This window comes from Lingula anatina, chromosome 7 (genome assembly GCF_051362555.1).
Source record: "Lingula anatina isolate TDL-2025a chromosome 7, LinAna3.0, whole genome shotgun sequence".
NCBI classification, from domain to species: Eukaryota; Metazoa; Brachiopoda; class Lingulata; order Lingulida; family Lingulidae; genus Lingula; species Lingula anatina.
Genome location: NC_141773.1, coordinates 6,005,963 through 6,024,711, shown reverse-complemented (window position 1 = coordinate 6,024,711; position 18,749 = coordinate 6,005,963). Strand labels below are relative to the sequence as shown.

Genomic DNA, 18,749 nt, shown 5'->3' with positions numbered 1-18,749 from the left:
CTCGGAAAAGTATTATGCAAAAAAACTTTTCTACCAGGGATTGTGAAGAAATATACTTCAGGTTGAAGACAAGTGTGTCGGTAAAATAAATGTCATTTAGAGACCATTAAAGGATTAAGCGGTATTTCTTTCATGTAGGTCCGCCATATTCAGGTCTCGGCCTTGCTAGACCTCGGCTCTTCTCGATGTGAATGCTCTCTCAAACTAAAATCAAGACCTACTAGATACGTTCATACCGTGTGCGTTGAGAATCAGTATATAAGAAAACCAACTAAAATAAGAAAAATAACTCCCTTTTTTGATCAAACGTTTATATTGGGGTGCACTTGATAGGTTTTAATAATTCCAATGCAATACTCTCCACTCTCAATTTTAATAATATTTCCTGTTGCTTGAAATCATGCAGGAGCGACAGAAACAATGTATGTTTGTTTATAAATATATAAATAAACATCACATTTAAATCAAATTGTCAGTATTTGAAACTAAAATTAGGACGAACTTGATACCTTGACACAGTGTACGTTGGGAATCAGTATATAAGTAAACCAAATAAAATAAGAAAAATAAATCCTTTATTTTTTTATCAACCCTCTATATTGGGGTGAACTTGATAGGTATTGATAATTCCAATTCCATGCTCTCCACTCTCCATTGAAATAAATTTTCCTATTGGTTGAAATCATGCAGGAGTGAAAGATACATAATGTATGTTTGTCCTTTATTTAATGTATACAATTTGCATTATGCTTTCATATAGGTGAAAATAAATATAAACAAAATTAATAAATATATGTAAATAAAATAAACATGGTTTAACTGATTAAATAGATAAATGAAGGAATTAATAAATAAATGCACCCTGGAAACTACAGCTGTTTTTCCTGTAGCACAGCACCAAGGTATATTTTTTCAAAAACCGTTGAGAACATATTATAAACATGTTTTCGTGTTCAAAATTTCTAATTTTCACCGCATTAAGTAAAATTCACCAGCCTTCTTTGCTAGATTGTGCGAATCGCCATTTCCATCCCTGGTTATTATCATCATTATTGAAAAAATTCCCCTCGTCTTTCATTTCATATTTCTGAAACAAGAAAAATGTCCATTCTTTAACCCCCACTTCCACCCTTCAGAGAAAAATCCTGGGTCCAGCAGTAAATGTGACTACTAACTGTTTTCCTTGTAGAATACGAAGAACACGCGGTAAGAAGGGGGTTAGTGCAAGGGGAAAACATCTGGAAAGAAGTCAGGTTCATCCTTCTTACTCCCATAGAGGATATTCCTTACTTTTGGCAAATTTCTCCAACGCAAAATCTTTTGAATGCCCGGGTGGGACTTATCGAATGCAGTGGTGATGAACTTTGTAGAAACCCTGTATTCCATACTGTTTTTTCTGCTGGCATTTCCTGGAATGTCCGAATACAAAGCCTGTCTCTTAAAAGTCCGAAGCAAGTTAATATTTTCCCCATTGGCGGTTTTAATTTTGTTGTTCTTGACTATCCATGTGCGTAAATAATCACGCGGTATACGGAAATCGCCAGAATCGGCGTAGGCTCCCTTCAACTTATTGTTCCCATGATATCTTGGATTTATTACATACACTGCGTTGCAACGGACCCGATTTGAATTATAAAACATCGCAGATATGTGAATGACAAACCACTGCGAAAACCACCATGATGTGTGATCTAAATCGCTTATGTATGGCAACATGAAGGAAATTGTGTGGCGGTGGAACCCGTTGAAAATAGCATCGAAATTGTAATTCACCCCCACAGGGGCTGGGACATCATGGGTGTAAAAGCCAAATCTTGTAAACCCAACTGCCGGTTGGAAATCGTGTAAAAACAGTTCAAATCGATCAAATGGGTTGCGTGGTAAATCTTTTCTCCACCAGCGTTTCGTATCATTCTCATTATTTAGCAACAAATCATCGTCCAGAAATAGGTAGTACAAGTAGCCACCGTCATTCCTTTTAGATGCACGGTCAATTGCTTCCAAGAGCAGCCGGTTACGACCTTCAGTGAGAGTGCTGTTCGGAAAGTAGATGTCGCCTGTTTTGTCTCTGTACGTGAGCCATATTATTTCTCTATTCGGCGTGGCGTTGAGACCGGGAATAGGGTGTCTTGATGCGCCTTGGACGAGATAGACAAACTGCGGGTGCTGTTCTGTCCTTACTGAAGAACCATTTTCACCTATGCTGCTTGACATCAGAGGCCTGGCAATTACAATGTCTTGGAAACCAAAGCGTGCCATATATGGCACCCAAAGGAGTATCACAGAGACAACAGCAAACAAGAATACGCGTGTGCATTTCTTCATTGCCATTTGAGTTCTGATCCTAAAGAAAAATAAAAAAGACTAATAATACTATATATTATTAACCTTGGTGTTCCTTTGACCACACAGGACATTATGCTAATCCGCAACAAATTTAGAATGATAAGAACGTATTTCATTTGAGACAAAGTAGGGCCAGCTATAGCATTAAGAAAACCACATTGGTCATATACTATTATTATGAAACCATATGAACGGGTCTTTAATAGAATTTAGCATGTAATTCGTTCAGACACCAAATTCACATTAAAGTGTATATTGTAATATAATTTTTTTTGCTCAATTAGTATAAGGTACATATATATGTCTAAATTTCCAATAACTATAGGAAACTCACTGCAAGCAGAGCATGATATTACAGGTTACCATAGACGGTCATCTGGTACACCTATACGGCTCGCGAGGGTTATGGAGTACTTGCCATATAGATGAGGTGTTTTTCTAATTTAAAATTTTCGTTTCAAACGTTATGTTAACCCATGGCAATGTATTATTCTACCTGTACAAAGTGATGCCAAAGACGAAATGCTTTTATTCACACCTGCCGTCACTACTGGTATATTGAGTTTCCGTAGCTCCGGTGTACCATGAAAATCTGACTCCCCTAAAACGTGACTCCCCAGTCAGATTTTCATAATGAAAATGTGACTCCCCCTATGAAATTTCATTTAATTTGAGTAAATGACTATGATCTTGTAGTATGAATAATGGAGGACACATTGGCACTTTTTGTTAGTTTGCAGGTGAAAATTTCATGAAATAATAATAAAAAAAAAATAATAAAGATTTGTATTTTACCACCCAAGGACTCCCCTATGAAAAAGCTATTTTCTTTTACATTTGATGACCAGTTCAACATCTTTCCATTTAGAATACTTTATGAAGTTTGTATTGGAAGTACTTGAAAGTTTGATGGTAAAAAATTGGATGAAGAAAAACATGAAAAATGAGAAAAAATTAAAGATTTATATTCTAACATGACTCCCCTATGAAAAAGCTATTGATTTAATATTTGATGATCATTCTGACATCTTTTCTTTTAGGATACGTTATATTGGAAATATTTAAAAATGCGCATGGTAAAATACCGGGTGAAAGTAAATGAAAAAAAAAAATGAAAATCTTCATTTCATATGCATGGGATTTGGACTCCTATGGACTCCCAATAGAGAAAGGCCCCGTTTTATATTTGCTGTTGTTTTTCCCATTTTTTCCAGAAGCTGAATGAAAAATGGGGATTGATGATTTTAAACGGATAATAAATTTGCATTCTTGTACCCGTAGGATTTTAACTCCCCTAGTCTTTCAAATATTTCCAATATAATCTTCATAAAGTAAAAGTTAAGGAAAGGTGTTGAAATGATCATCAAATATTTAATAGGTAGCTTTTTCATAGAGGAGTTATTGGGTGATAAAATGCACATTTTTAATTTTCTTATTTTTCATGTCTTTTTTTAGTTTTTTTCACCCAATATTTTACCATCAAACTTTCAAATATTTCCAACATAATCTTCATAAAGTAAAAGGAAATGAAAGATTTTGAAATGATCATCAAATATTAAATAGATAGCTTTTTCACCGGGGAGTCACTGGGTGATAAAATGCACATTTTTAATTTTCTTATTTTTCATGTTTTTTTTTTGGTTTTTGTTTTTTTTAACCCATGCAATAGTTTACCATCAAACTTTCAAATATTTCCAATATAATCTTCATAAAGTAAATTTAAAGAAAATATGTAGAAATAATCATCCAATATCAAATAAATAGCTTTTTCATAAGGGAGACAGTGGGCGGTAAAGTGCACATTTTTAATTTTCTTATTTTTCATGAAAATTTTCACCTGCAAACTAAAAAAAAGTGCCAATGTATCCTCCATTTTACATACTACAAGATCACAGTCATATACTCAAATAAAATAAGATTTGTGAAGTTTTGTGGAGGGGAGTAAAATTTTCATGGGGAAAGTCAGATTTGCATGTTACACCGGCGCCGTGATGTATGCGTCTGTTACTGCACGTGGCCTTCTAGAGAATGACCTAGCTATGTCTTAGATAATACACTGTCACCCGAGCGAAACATGCCATGACATCTCGAGCGTCAGCGAGAGCTGTTCACGGCATATATTGTAAGAGGGTCACAGTGTATGATTTGATATAAACACCGAGAAAAAAACATCATCATCATCATCCTGAAACTCACCTACGATACAATGTACATGCATATCACTCTCTAGAGATGTTGTATGGAACAAACTTGTCCAATCCACGTGCGCTGGGCACCTCCCGTCAAATTCTTACGTAATTTCTGACCAATTTGGTCAATTTTCGCTAAATACTTGTTGTGAAAGGACAACTCACTTGAACAGTATTCAATCAACCGTCAACACTGACCACATGTGACTCGGCTGAGCCACAACTAGCTGGGACTGCTGCGGAACAAAGGTCCCAAGGTAAAACCTCTACTTTTCAGTGACATTTCTGATGAACAAGGAGCGTCGGACTGGAATAGAGTCAAATTAATTATTTTCAAATACAAAAGAGAAATACTTTTATTACTTAGTTACATTTCTGACGAAGTGTCGGTTTCTGATTGTTTTTAACAAGTTCACAGGAGTTATCCCAGCAGGCATAGTTGCGTTGGATCAACGTTGAAAACAGGTTGATACGTTGAATTGCCGTTGATCTACCTAAATTCAAAGATAAATCAACGTTGATCCCGCCACGTCGAAACACCGTCATAATGTGACGTTGACTCAACGTTGTATTTTGGTCAATGACACAACCTTGCAGTTATGGATTGTTATTTAAAATATTAATTATTGAAAACGTGATACTTTGTTCATCAATACTGTAACTAAATTTATCAATATAATAACAAAAGTTGTTTAAAGTAAAAGTGACAGTTGTTTAGTGCCTTTAGTTAACTAGTGAATTTTCTTATCTTGTTATTCAGAAATACATTCCAATAAACTGAAATACTTGCAAGGTCAGCTAACACTAGGATGAATAAGTTGCTGTAATTGTGATGGAGTTAACAGTTCTTGGTAACCTGTTATAGATAGACAGGTTGAGGTGACTGTGACTTTGTTATATATATTAATCTAAACCTTGGCAATTTTAACTTAAAAGCCATACATTTATACCCTACATATATTTAGCCATCAAACATGTCCTACTGCTACACACATCCAGGCTTATTTCCCGCTGGGTGGGGTTGATATAACATTGTTTTCTGACGTTGATACAACGTTGTTATCTGAGGTTGACACAACTTTCAAATCCAGCGTTTATCCAATGTCTACTCAACGTTATGGTTCAACGTTGTTTCAACGTTAAACGACATAATTTTACCCGCTGGGTATAACTCTTCTTTTAATGTTTATTTTTATGGCGAGACGTTTTGGAATATAGTCAAAGTTTGACGGATGTATATTACAAGTGCACAGGTGTTATAATTTTAATTTACGTTTTGGTGATTTTCTGACGACCAGGCAGTTTTGGAATATAAGGCACATGTGCTTATTTCATGTTCAAACGGAGAATAGATTTGATTTTTACCGATATTTCTGATAAAGATGGAGGAAGCACATCTCACAAACAAAAGGTAAATAACACAACCTAGGTTAAAAAGTTATAAATTTACAAATATTTTGTACGCACGTGAGGATTAAATGTAACATAATTCCCCTTTGCAAACCATACCCTTTCATCTGAGTTCAAAGTACAGCTGTATGAAAGGAATTAGTGTAAAAATGATAAAAAGTTTATTCTAACTTTTAAAAGTGTGAGAGGTTTTAAATGTATCTAGGAATAAATAACGCAATATTCGCTTGAGGCCAATAAGATTGCACGTATGACTCTGCCTTCGACTTTCAGCATTTTAGAAGTCTTATTTAACCGAGTTATAGTCGAAAAGGTCTACACTATATCGAGGTAATATCCGAAACTGGGTTTTCTGTTGCTGACTAAAAATGTATATTGTGGTTTCATGATACTGTATATTTTAAGTCACTCTGTGCTTCTACCGATAGAAATGCCTTGTCGAAATAGAAAAGACGTTGATCTGTTCTTCGATTCACACACACTGCAGTACATCATCCAGCCATGACGTAAGGATAATTCAAATTACTCTGTACTTATCTTGCTATTAAAACACACACACACACACACACACACACATGATGAAAACGTACTCGTACTTAAGTCCCATTTATTTGCACTACATAAAGTTAGATTAAAATGTAACACATACATTTCACTTTACATAATAGTATTCAATAGTGTCAAAGTTGAATGATTCAAAGCAGAACTTTCATCATTAGTGTATTTGCATTTTTCAGTGGATTAATCCGGAAAGCTGACGTTAATGCCTTGCGCAGAACAAAATGATTATCATGCATCAGTTTTCAATATTAAGGCTTGCTGTATTCGTGCCTTAGATCATCGATTCTGATTCATAATGACTCGAAAATGTGTAATATTTGAATACGTCCAGAGATGTTTCTGGCCATTAAGCTGTAAGTTTACTTTTAAATTTAAATTTTAAGTTTAAATCTGTCATGTTACATAGACGTTCATTACCGTGGTTATACCATATATATTGAGACGAAAGCTGCAGTAACATGGATTAAGCACTTAACATCATAGTGTTCTCGGTTAATACTCAGAAAATTAAACCAGTGGCTGCATCCCACCCATCACGACAGGCGAGAGTTCCACAGAACGCGCAGACGATCAGGTGCCCGCAGCACGCGCGGTGTCTTGTACTGGAATCGACTTGCACGAGGGTTGCTCTCCACTGCGGCGTCCCTCAAGGCATTAAATGCCCCGGTCTTCACTTGGATAACTTTCATGGGGAGAATATTTCCATTATCTCTTAACATCCTGTAAACTTCGTGTTCTTCATACAAAACGTCTTCAAACTAAAATATATAAAGATAAATCTATAGTGGTTTTGATTCTAATTAAATGCAGTGACTGGCAACACAGTAAGGCGTACTCCCTTAATAATTTTTTTTTAATTTTAAGACTTTTTCAGAAAATGTACCGAAACATCGTACGTCTGAAAACGTGTTATACATGTCGTTCCCACTAGTACTGCCACTTGAAAAAAAAAGTATGCAAACAAAGAATTAATGCAAAATCACTTGCCATCTGCTTCTGTTGTGAAGTCATTCTCGTTTGTTCCTTGTTCGAGTTTTCTGACAACTCCATAAACAATACATAGTGTCTTCCATTTTGTAGAGGCTCTGAAAAAACGTATTATGTTGTTACAACTGTATGTGTAACGAGAGGCAGCATGAGAGCAATTCTTCAATCTATATTCATGATTCAAGTAAACCAGAAGATGAAAAATCGGCTATGGATTAACTTACCAGCGAAAGCTTCAAAGTTGACGTTCTCCGTCGCAGTATATTCAGCTATGTCAACATCGATGCGGTTGGCTGCTCCTCGGAGTGCGTGGACAAAGGCCCCCTCGGTCATCTTTTCCCAGTAAAGATTCAACATCTGTCCCAGTCTGAAATAAAACATAATAGCGACATTAAAATGGACTTAACTAAAATGTCCAATACTTTCCAAAGATTAATGAATCTATCCCGACATTCATAGTAAGTCAATTGGTTTTTTATAAGTAACTGACATCTCAAAAGGACGACGCCTCTACCAGTAACAGTCTGGTCTTGCCAGTTGACTTACAATTGGCTACTACTAAAAGCTGGCCAAGGTTTAAATGCCTTATGAATATGAAAGTATCAACTTAAACAGTTCAGTGAATTAAAATAAAAAGGTTTAATACAACTGTTAATGCATGGTGACAACATTTTATAAAACCACAACCATTATTTAAATTATACAGATGATAATTTATGTTCTATAGTTCCATGAAATACAAACTGTTTTTTGTGGATATAAGCTGGACAATAGGAGTTACCTATATTGGAACTCGTATACTGGAACCTGGTTGTGAAAATCCACTATCTTCACCACGTCACCTTGTCTGTAACGCACGACAACCGCAGTTGTTACAACCACTTCATAACACTGTCCTATTTGTACCTGATTGAAAAACATATTACACAATACATTTAAGACAATTAAATCAATTAAAACAGATAAAGAATCAAGAGTGTATTAAGAAGAAAGTATCAATTATATAAATATAAACAGAAAAGAAAATGAAGTCAAATATATTATTATAATCCATTTAACTGGAATAAATAAAGTTAGGGTCGTTTGTCAGTGAAAACCCTCTTATTACGGGGGATAACTGCCTTTTAACGCCCCTATTCCCACCAAAAAGAATTGTTAGAGGTTCTCTGCGTGCGTCTGAAAATCCCCCACAGCCATATGCATGTAAGTACTGTAAAACGTTCCCATTTCAGACTCCAAAAGACAATGAAAACCTCTAAATAGAAGTTTATCTGTAGCCTGCCTTGTCTCTTTTTCATCTTTTCAACTTGGCCGGCTTAAATGTCTGTCACGCCTACCAAATCAGCTAGGGGGTAAAGATAATTACCCCCTAACAGCTTTGCTAGGCGTGACAGACATTTAAGCCAGCCAAGTTGACAGCAATTTAGTGAGACTCCCCAGTGAGATAAATCGATCCAAATATCTGTGGGAATGGTCCCTAAATGATCATGTTTAAAATGGAATCAAACATCATCCAAGTGCAAGGATGGGTCAAGCATACCGGCCGGTATTTATGAGTAGGAAAAAATTCATTTTGGCGGGAAAATCCCATGGAGTTGCCCATAAACCAGTGAAAAGAATAAAGAAAAACTCAAAGCCAGACTAGTGCTCACCTCCTCAATGGGTACCACACGGGGAGATGGTTTATCTGTTTCCTCCAGGGGGATAAAGTCGAAGTGATTTAAGGAAGCCGTCATAATGAAACGCGTTTGGCCGTTGTCGGCGGGATCACAAAACCCGAATAACCCCTCCGTAGCTGCATGAGCGGGATTGCAAAACGGAACGTCTTTCATATAATGCTTCTTCAATCCTTCGGCCTCAAGGAGAAGAGAGCCCGAACTCAACATGAGAGCTGCGTTACATTCCGGCCATAAACGGCGCACAATTCCGTCAAAGCCCTGCCTTATGATCCGACGAACTTCAACAGCTCTATGGGGATCCGCCCTCATATCGGTCTGCAACTTTTCCCTGATGTCCTCGGGTATGTCCAAGTCAGTATTTAGGGTACCGTGTTCTATATCGTCACATAGCTGTGGCCATTGGTGTTCCAAAGTTTGACAAAACCGGGTAGCAACAGACGGGAAAGAGAAGTTAAAAGCCCCAATACCAGGATCTTTTAGTGCGAAGAGTACATGTAAATAATGGGACTCGTTTTCGGTAGTGACGTCATACACGACACGTGGTGAAACCAAATAACTTGGAAAGAATCCATACAGCCCAGCTATTGGTCCAGTTTTTACGCCACTGTCCGTTAAATCTGTCTTGACTCCTATTCTGACCTCGTGAAAACGTTTCAGGTGATCCCATAGCCCAGCTCTTTTGAAGCTAACGGTAGAAAAAAGAAGACTTTTAAACATCTTTGATGGTTTGGCAAACATCTCTTTTGAATATACGAACGCTTTGTTTTTACCGGTGGTCCCTGAAGTAAAGGCGATGTAAAACGGGTCAAATGGAGTGATTTGGTTTTTTTCTCCCGCTACAGTTTTGTCGATGTAAGGTTTAAGGTCGGCATAGGACAAAACTGGGTGCAGTTTCAAAAAATCTTCCCTCGTCCGCATCCGAGAATAATTGTGATTCTTGCCAAACTCCGTATTTTCCAGCGTGCGAATGTAAAACATTAACGCATCTTCTTGCATCTTGCTTATGTTCTTGCTTGCTGTCTCAAAATTCCTAAGAGAAAAATACGCAAAAACTCGGGATATTTGTGTAAGAGTGTACTGAAGTAACACCGTCCTCCACGTGTGGCTTTTAGCGGGTCGTTTCCTGTATATGTCATAGGTGACAAGGCCTCCGGCACCCGTCAGGAATGCCACTAGCCCTAACAAAGAACAAAAAGGAAAATTAAAAAGTAGATTAATTCATATAGTGATAACAGTGAAATTTAAAGAGTGAAATTTAAAGATCTCTTAAGAGATTATAACAAAAAAAAAACTTTTTAGAAAAAAAACAGGGAAAATGGACTCATTAACCATTGGTAAGTATGGGAAAATTGTTGTTTACTCCAGGAAAATTCATTTTTTGGCCAAGACGAAGAGTTATTATCCCTTTAAGTAATATGGACAGTGATCAGTTTAAATACAGGTAAGAAATCTGAACTTTCACCTACAGCATCAGGTGATTAGATCGAAATACACACTTATGATAGAGACAGGCGTCGGCATTTTTTGTCTTGATCTGTTTCCTTTGTGATGTCTCGTCTTGGAAAGAGTGGCGCCCTCTGATGGATGTGTCGGTGTTCAGTGGAATGAAAAAAGTCATGTATAGACATGGCTCGGGCGCATACATATGGATCGCCGTTTGTACAGAAAGGATGAAAGTATCATTTTGACAAGTTTTTTTTTTTTTTTTTTTTTTTGAGATGCTAACACCATTTTGAGCTCGTCACTTTCATCATTTTGAGAGAAAATTTGTATTATGTAAGTCGTTTTCATTATTTTGACATAGTCAGTTCTATCATTTTGAGAGAAAATTATTTTCTACAAAGACGTTTTATCATTTTGCGATGTCAAGTTTATCGTTTTCAGATACCGACATGCTTTGAGAGAGATGAGGCAAAACCAGGGGTCGTCTCACAACAAACGGTGGGAAAAGGAACTAACGCATCCAGGTCTGGTTCCCTGTTCACCGTCTACAAAAATTGTTGTTCGTGCCTGGCAACAAGACGGTAGATATGGATCAAATCCTGGAGGAAGCTAGTTTGGGACGCCTGAAGGCCAAATTCAGAGACGAAAAGGTAATCATAAAGTTTCAATAAAACAATAAACACATTTAGGCCTACAGATTTACAAACTGAGCTCAATTTTATTTGAGTAGGCCTAAATTGAAAAAGGTAAAGAAAAAAAGCAGGAAGGATGCCACTTACTTAGCTAGCAATAGCAGGTACATGTACGCTAGGGCTAGTAGGATACTTGTTTTTTTCTTCACCTATTAATTATGTAGGCCTACTCGGCCTACTTTTTTAGTGTTACTAATACTTTAATAAGTCTATAGGAACTAGGGCCTAGCCCCCCCCCCCCCCTCCCACTACAAAAATGACAATTTCGTAATGACATTAACGACTTACCGGATACTTTTTAAAATAGGGCTAGATGCTCACTCTATTATTGATTAGGATAGAAAGAGTCGGCGTATTATCACTCTGATATGCAACGTTTACGGGACATATACATCATGTATATAGTACAACTATTCAAATATAAGTTCAAAACCAAGGCACATGTGCTCTGCAAACGATACATGCACCCTCTTTGCATAGCGCCATGGGTGTGCAGTACTTAGGCCTACAGTGTTGGTTTGATATTGACCCTGTTCATTAATAAAATGTCGTCAGACGCTTGATTAAGCAACTTAAGGGTCAGGAAACGGGACATCGTTTGACCCTGCATACGTTTTTGTATTTCCCCACCTAACCACCTCTTTTACATGCTTGAGTGAGTTTAAAACCTATATCCGACATACGTGTCGTAAAGCTACTCTCTATCAAAGGCCAGGTAAATGCAGATTTTATTTCTCTGCAAATGTATAGGCCTAAATAATTTTCTGCACAGTTTAAATAATGAAAGCTTTAAATAAAAATATTTAATTGACAAGAGGAATATATGTAAATACTCGGTAACACTCAACGTGTGGGCTTGGAAGAGGGTAACGTAAAGCAGTGAGGGCACGTTATATACTAGGACATGTACAAGATTCTTGTAGTTGACCTACCCCTGAAAACAGCCTGCCAGGCGCTTGTGTCCCTCCAGTTTTGGTACAAGTTGATGACTTGGTACAAAGTTACCGCTGTAAAAACCTGGCTCACCACCAGGAACTTGGTGCCTATAGAGAGCATCCTTGCTGTTTGTAACGCCTGTCTAGTTGATAAACCGCCTCAGTTCTTCGCCGAAAGATAATAAGAATATTCAAGTCAACTTGAGCCCCTGTTCGATGTCTTGCCTGCAACACAGGTTGAGTATAGTGAGTAAATTCACATGTACACGAAGTTTGCTAAATGGCGTTGCTTTATTTGTAGGCTTACGTCAGTCAATCTAGTGGGTGTATTTTTAACTGCACGTGACGTTCTATCAGTATGACCTGGATTTGTAAACACAGTTAAGTCACCGGAGCTACGATATAAAATCAATATAGCCTACACACAGGTAGTGACGCCAGGTATAAACTAGTGGATGACAGCGGGATTATAAGCTCAAAAGTAGGTCCAAGGTCATATTCAATGTCACATAAGGATTCCGAATACATGGCTTCCTTATCAAGTCCAGCAGTGACTTTATGAGAGTAGCCTACATCTGCAAGTTTTGGAGATAGGCCTAAAATAAGGACTAGTAAATTGCTAAACTGCATTTCAGGGTAAAACTGGTTGCATTAAGCGAGAGTCCCCCGGAGTTGGATAGATCTAAGTAGACTAAATTATAGTTACAATTGCTACATGTCGTTGTTTTACCCTGTAGGCCTATACCTAGGAATATATGTGACCCCGGCGATATGCTGATCACTGAAGCCTGGCCATTTAGACAAGCTTCAACGAAGATGGAGGGGAGCCTCACAGATTTTGGCCTTATATAGGGGCCTACATGCTGACGGTTACCTTACCCTTGGTAAGGCCACATAACGCTTCGCCTCAGTTTTGGGCCTTACAAGCTCACGACACCCTTATTATCGCTGGTAAAGTCTCAAAACAGTAGGCCTTTGTTAAGTACCGGTACGTCAATCTTGAGGCATACGTAATACCTCTGAAAATCCACGTACTGACAATCTCTGTGGGTCCTCCGCGGCAGCCTGTAGTGGGTAAATCCAATTCAAAGTGTTTTCATGTCTTTTCAGGCACTAGGACAATAGTCTTGGTCTTTTTATTCCTGCTAACTAGGCCTATATGCACTGTACAACAGCACCCATGTTGTCGAACTCTTGTGGAGAGGGAGGCCCGTTTCCAAAGTAAACTTAAAAGAGCGACAATTGGCGAAAAATGGTGTTAGATCCATGTAGCCTACCGCCAATTAATGGATGTTTGAAAAGCATTTGGCCCTGCATTTTTACTTCTGCCGAATTCTGATAACCTTTGCGTAAAGACAGGCATGAATTTATATTTTTTAAATTTTATAATAATTGTCTTTATTAGGTCTACCAATTAAAGAAAAACACATTTTTTCTACGAATTGTCTTTTTTTATTTATTATATTTTTTTTGCTTAACTAATACTTTAAATTGTATATATTTTGAATCTAAACCATGGTTATTGGAAACATAAATAGCATTTCAGTAAAATTCTTTCCAGTGTATATTTGCCAATCATTTAGACCACACCCACACCCAAATGTTATGAATGACATGAATTTCGCCCGTTATCAACAAAAAAAGAAAAAAAAAGAATTCACCGTCTGTGCCCATTCAATAAATAAATAAATAAATAAATAAATAATTAAATAATGACAATAAAAATTATTTATAGTCTTAATTCCATATAAAATGTTCAGTAGACTTTACATGGGAAAAATGAACAGAACAAGATGAACAAAGTTAATAAAGTTAATAAATTAAAAGGTAGTTAAAATATTAAGATATTAAGATGTGAAATAAAATGTAAAGGAATTGATGTACAGTTAAGATATTAAGATATTAAAATAAATAGTACAATGTAATTATATATATACAATTATATACAATATATACAACTATAAAACCTTTTGAAGATATAAGTTTTTAATTCTTTTTTTAAATTGTCATCAGACTCCATCTTTTTAAGGTAAATCGGGATATTTTCCCATTCATTTGGTCCATAGACTTGAAGAGCAAGGGTTGTTGCACATCTCGGGAGCTGGATATTATAGATTGCTACGGACTGGACGTTATTTACTTTTAGAAAGAATTTCAGGCAGTAAAATTATTCCACCAATATAATTATCATGAAACTGAAAGTTTTCAGAAGAGGTTTATAATTCCAAATAAATATAAACAGAATAAATATATATTTAAATAAAATAAAAGTGGAAGAAATAAGTAGGTTTTAAAATAAATCAATAAATGAATAAACAGATAAATGCACCCTGGATACTTAGCGCTTCCCCCCATAGCGCCAAGTTATATCCTGTCCAAAGACCGTTGAGAACAAAGTATAAACATGTCTTTTACTTTATAATTTCTCCTCAAATAAAAAAAATCACCAGCCTTCTTTACTAGATTGTACCGATCACCATTTCCGTTCCTGGTTTTCATTGTCATTATTGAAAAGTTGCCCCCGTCTCCCATTTCATATTTCCGAAGCAAGGGAATTTTTCATTCATGTAACACCCCCCCCCTTTAGAAGAAAACCCTGGGTCCAACAGTAAATGTGACAACTAACTGTTTTCCTTGTAGAATACAAAGAACACGCGGTAAAATGTAGTTAGTGCAAGGGGAAAACATCTGGAAAGAAGTCAGGTTCATCCTTCTCACTTCCATACAGGATAATCCTTACTTTTGGTAAATTTCTCCAGCGCAGAATCTTTTGAATGCCCGGATGGGACTTATTGAATGCAGTGGTTATAAACTTTGTAGAAACTCTGTATTCCATACTGTGTTTTCTGTCGGCTTTTCCTGGAATGTCCAAATACAGAGCCTGTCTCTTAAAGGTCCGAAGCAAGTTAATATTTTCCCCGTTGGCGGTCTTAACTTTGTTGTTCTTGTCTATCCATGTCCGAAAATAATCACGCGGTATACGAAAATCGCCAGAATCGGTGTAGGCTCCCTTCAACTTATTGTTCCCATGATATCTAGGATTTATTGCATAAACTGCGTTGCAAAGGACACGATTTGAATTATAAAACATAGCAGATATGTGAATGACAAACCACTGCGAAAACCACCATGATGTGTGATCTAAATCGCTTATGTATGGCAACATGAAGGAAATTGTGTGGCGGTGGAACCCGTTGAAAATAGCATCGAAATTATATTTCACCCCCACTGGGGCTGGAGCATCATGGATATTATGTTGATATCTTGCAAATCCAACTGCTGGTTGGAAATCGAGTAAAAATAGCTCAAATCGATCAAAAGGGTTGTTTGGTAAATCTTCTCTCCACCAGCGTTTCCTATCATTCTCATTTCTCAGCAACAAATCATCGTCCAGAAAGAGGTAGTACAAGTAGCCACCGTCATTCCTCTTAGATGCACGGTCAATTGCTTCCAAGAGCAGCCGGTTACGACCTTCTGTGAGAGTGCTGTTCGGAAAGTAGATGTCGCCTGTTTTGTCTCTGTACGTCAGCCATATTATTTCTCTATTCGGCGTGGCGTTGAGACCGGGAATAGGGTGTCTTGATGCGCCTTGGACGAGATAGACAAACTGCGGCTGTTCTGTCCTTACTGGAGAATCATTTTCACCTATGCCACCTGATATCACAAACCTGTCAATCTCAGAGTCTGGGAAACCAAAGCGTTTCATATATGACACCCACAGGAGTATCACAGAGACAATCGCAAACAAGGATACGTGCATGCATTTCTTCATCATCATCTGACTTCTGATCCTGAAAAATAAAAATAAAAAACAGTAATTTATTTACCTTGATGTTCCTCTGACCACAGAGGACGTTATGCAAATCAGCAGCGCATTTTGAATAACAGGAACATAGTTCATTTGAGACAAAATAGGATGAATATGCTAAAAAAGCAAAAAACACCATATATTTGGGAAAAATGGTCCGAACCAGATGATTTTCGCACTCAACCTGTACTTCTTATGCGAGGTCAAGATACTTGAAATGTGTAAGCAGTATTGCATGTTTGCCGAAATAGTCATAAAACATCATTAACTTTGAAAAAATAAAAAAAAAATAATAATGCTAGTTTTCGAACTCGACCTGTATTTTATGAATATTCATCAGTTCCGTAAGTTTGAAGACAAAAAGTAAAACGGTTTTCCACTTATTGTGTTATCAACTAAAGTTCACGGAGACGGCTGGCACTAAATAGATCTGTGTCTGTACATAAAAAAAGGGCATCGTTAGAAATTATACGATATGCTTTTGACGATTGAAGTCTTCAAGCTGTGGAGGCGGTTTCTGACTATTCCTTGTACCAGGTCTACTCAACTACCAGACTCGGCACCGAATCATCCGAATTCACCGGTAGATCGGACCCCACTACCCGTTTTCAAGGTGTGCGTCAGAAGAATAGCAAAAAAATAATAAATAAATAAATAAAATGAAAAATAAATAAAAATAAAACATTGTTCAAAGTCACCAAATTACCCAAGTTAAAATAAAAGGTAAATCAAATGTTTAAACCCGTACAATGTGAAGCATACTGCAGAAATACCAAATTATCGAGGTCATACTACAAAGCCACACCTTAAGACAATAGACTGTTCATGTACTGATGAATCTAACTCGACCTTGTCCAAATACCAGATATGGCATTTAACTACATGTAAGTTCCTTTATCATAAATATGACGCCGTTAGTTCAGTAAACTAATACTGAGTGAAAATTTAATAATCCATTATATTTACCTTCTTTCTCCAACAAAACAAGACACAAGTTTAGAACCATTCCTCCCAACATGATACTTTACAACCAGCTATCAGATACTACTCTCCGCTTAGTATAGTACATTCATAAATCGACGGATATTTGCATTCATTTGACATATAAACGGCTACAAAAACTAAATCGCACTATTTCTGTCTTTGAATATAGCAAAATAAAATAATATATAATATCCTTTGTAGTTTTGCGTCAGACTCTCTTACAGAAAAGACACTATGCGCATTGATTTACCATAATTTAAGCACTATTTCCACATGAAAAGACGCCCAGAGTTATAGGTAGTGATATGATCGAGGTAACCTTGTGCAACAAATTAACGAGCGCTTGTGTTAAAATTACTCCAAACACTATTTGGCATTTCATATAGCCTGGAGAAATGTGTGAAAATGAATGGGGGTATACACTATGAGGACAAAGGGACCAAGCAACTGTGAATTTAATATTTTTATCTTTTATATATATTCGGCTTGTCTGTAAGCAGGCCTATACAAATGCAGACCTTGCCTACAGGTAGGCAGTGTTTTGCAGCACAATTGTTATGTGGAGGTTGATTTACTGAACCATAAAGAAAGAGTGCCTTTGTTACAAAATTGTAAAGCGATGCTGTATAGACAGACTAATCCTAATCTAACCGTCTGGGATATTTATACAGACATTTTAATTAAAATGTCAAGGAATTTGAAAGATTGCTGCAGTGCAATGTTACTGCTGTATATGTCCTTATTGACTAGGCATATCAAAACCACTAAAATGGATAAGAATTGACAGTAAAGGCTTCTTTTTATTTTATTTTATTTTATTTTTTATTATTATTTTTTTTTATTGCCAATATAATTGTATATTCAGTGCATTGAACTACGGTATACATGTATATGGAAAAGGCGGCCATCGCGGATTTTTTAAAAAGCACAAGGAAACACTCTTGTTATCTGCCAAATATGTATTATAGGAGAAGTAAGGTTGTACACACTGTTGTACACTTCTTGTCCATTAGAAGTAGGGCTGGGGTGGATCTAGGATTATTGTAAGGGGGTCCGGGAAACGACCGTTTTTCTCTAGTACATTTCCGTTTAACCCCTTAATATACTAGACGCACATTTGGTAAAATTCTGTGTGCTCTCCCACAGTCAGTTCAATTAAAAATTCACAAGCGCCCCGCACCAGTTTTTGGACTGTTCACATGGTTGCACACCCAATCTGTCACATTTGTGAAATTAAGGATATAAAAATGAGTAGGTTGTCGAGAATTTCTTCACGCCTATATCTGCCTGTCATTGTACAAAGGAACGAGGGACCCGCAGTGGAAAGCGTTGTTGTGTTATCCGGACTAATGCATGTTTGTGTGACAATGCATGATATTGTCTTTTGCTTTAGTTGCGAGGTAGAAACAACAACGTCTTCATATTAATTCACTTTATTCAGTTACAACTTTCCACATGACTCTTGTAGAGGAAAGCGTAATTTTGTCTCCAGATTGATGCATGTTTGTAATGGGGTTGAGATCTATTTCATCCTTATAAAAATAGTTCTTGATATCTGGTCCATAACGGTTATGAAAAGGAATCAACGATGTATATCTAAAATAACATCATCCAGTAAAATCATATAAAACATGTTTTAACAACAGTTTTTCAGCTAGATTGGATATTTTCATTTAGATATTCAAAATGTATTTTTTTAAATTCATACTAAAAAG

At 36.7% G+C, this 18,749-nt stretch overlaps 3 protein-coding genes across 5 annotated transcripts; all 3 read right to left on the bottom strand.

Moving 5' to 3' along the window:
• Window positions 1-558: 558 nt before the first annotated feature.
• LOC106175551 (uncharacterized) lies at window positions 559-4,679 on the bottom strand. The gene is made up of 2 exons (XM_013557613.2): window positions 4,543-4,679; window positions 559-2,344 (listed from the first exon to the last, which is right to left on the bottom strand). Exon 2 carries the CDS (start codon window positions 2,329-2,331, stop codon window positions 1,219-1,221), a length of 1,113 nt encoding a protein of 370 aa, XP_013413067.2. The 5' UTR covers window positions 2,332-2,344; window positions 4,543-4,679; the 3' UTR covers window positions 559-1,218.
• Window positions 4,680-6,535: 1,856 nt separating this feature from the next.
• Window positions 6,536-13,467, bottom strand: LOC106175529 (uncharacterized). 3 transcript variants are annotated; one of them, XM_087018005.1, is made up of 7 exons: window positions 13,122-13,467; window positions 12,240-12,467; window positions 9,146-10,350; window positions 8,275-8,399; window positions 7,718-7,860; window positions 7,494-7,591; window positions 6,536-7,264 (listed from the first exon to the last, which is right to left on the bottom strand). In XM_087018005.1, exons 2-7 carry the CDS (start codon window positions 12,361-12,363, stop codon window positions 7,040-7,042), a joined length of 1,920 nt encoding a protein of 639 aa, XP_086874131.1. In that variant the 5' UTR covers window positions 12,364-12,467; window positions 13,122-13,467; the 3' UTR covers window positions 6,536-7,039. The 3 variants fall into 3 exon arrangements, with proteins under 3 accessions (XP_086874131.1, XP_086874133.1, XP_086874134.1); XM_087018007.1 differs by having other exon boundaries at window positions 13,260-13,467; XM_087018008.1 differs by having other exon boundaries at window positions 13,278-13,467.
• A 736-nt stretch (window positions 13,468-14,203) lies between these two features.
• Window positions 14,204-17,115, bottom strand: LOC106176009 (uncharacterized). Its single transcript, XM_013558214.2, has 2 exons — window positions 17,017-17,115; window positions 14,204-16,033 (listed from the first exon to the last, which is right to left on the bottom strand). The coding sequence occupies exon 2, from the start codon at window positions 16,018-16,020 to the stop codon at window positions 14,911-14,913; it is 1,110 nt and encodes a 369-aa protein (XP_013413668.2). The 5' UTR covers window positions 16,021-16,033; window positions 17,017-17,115; the 3' UTR covers window positions 14,204-14,910.
• Window positions 17,116-18,749: the final 1,634 nt, after the last annotated feature.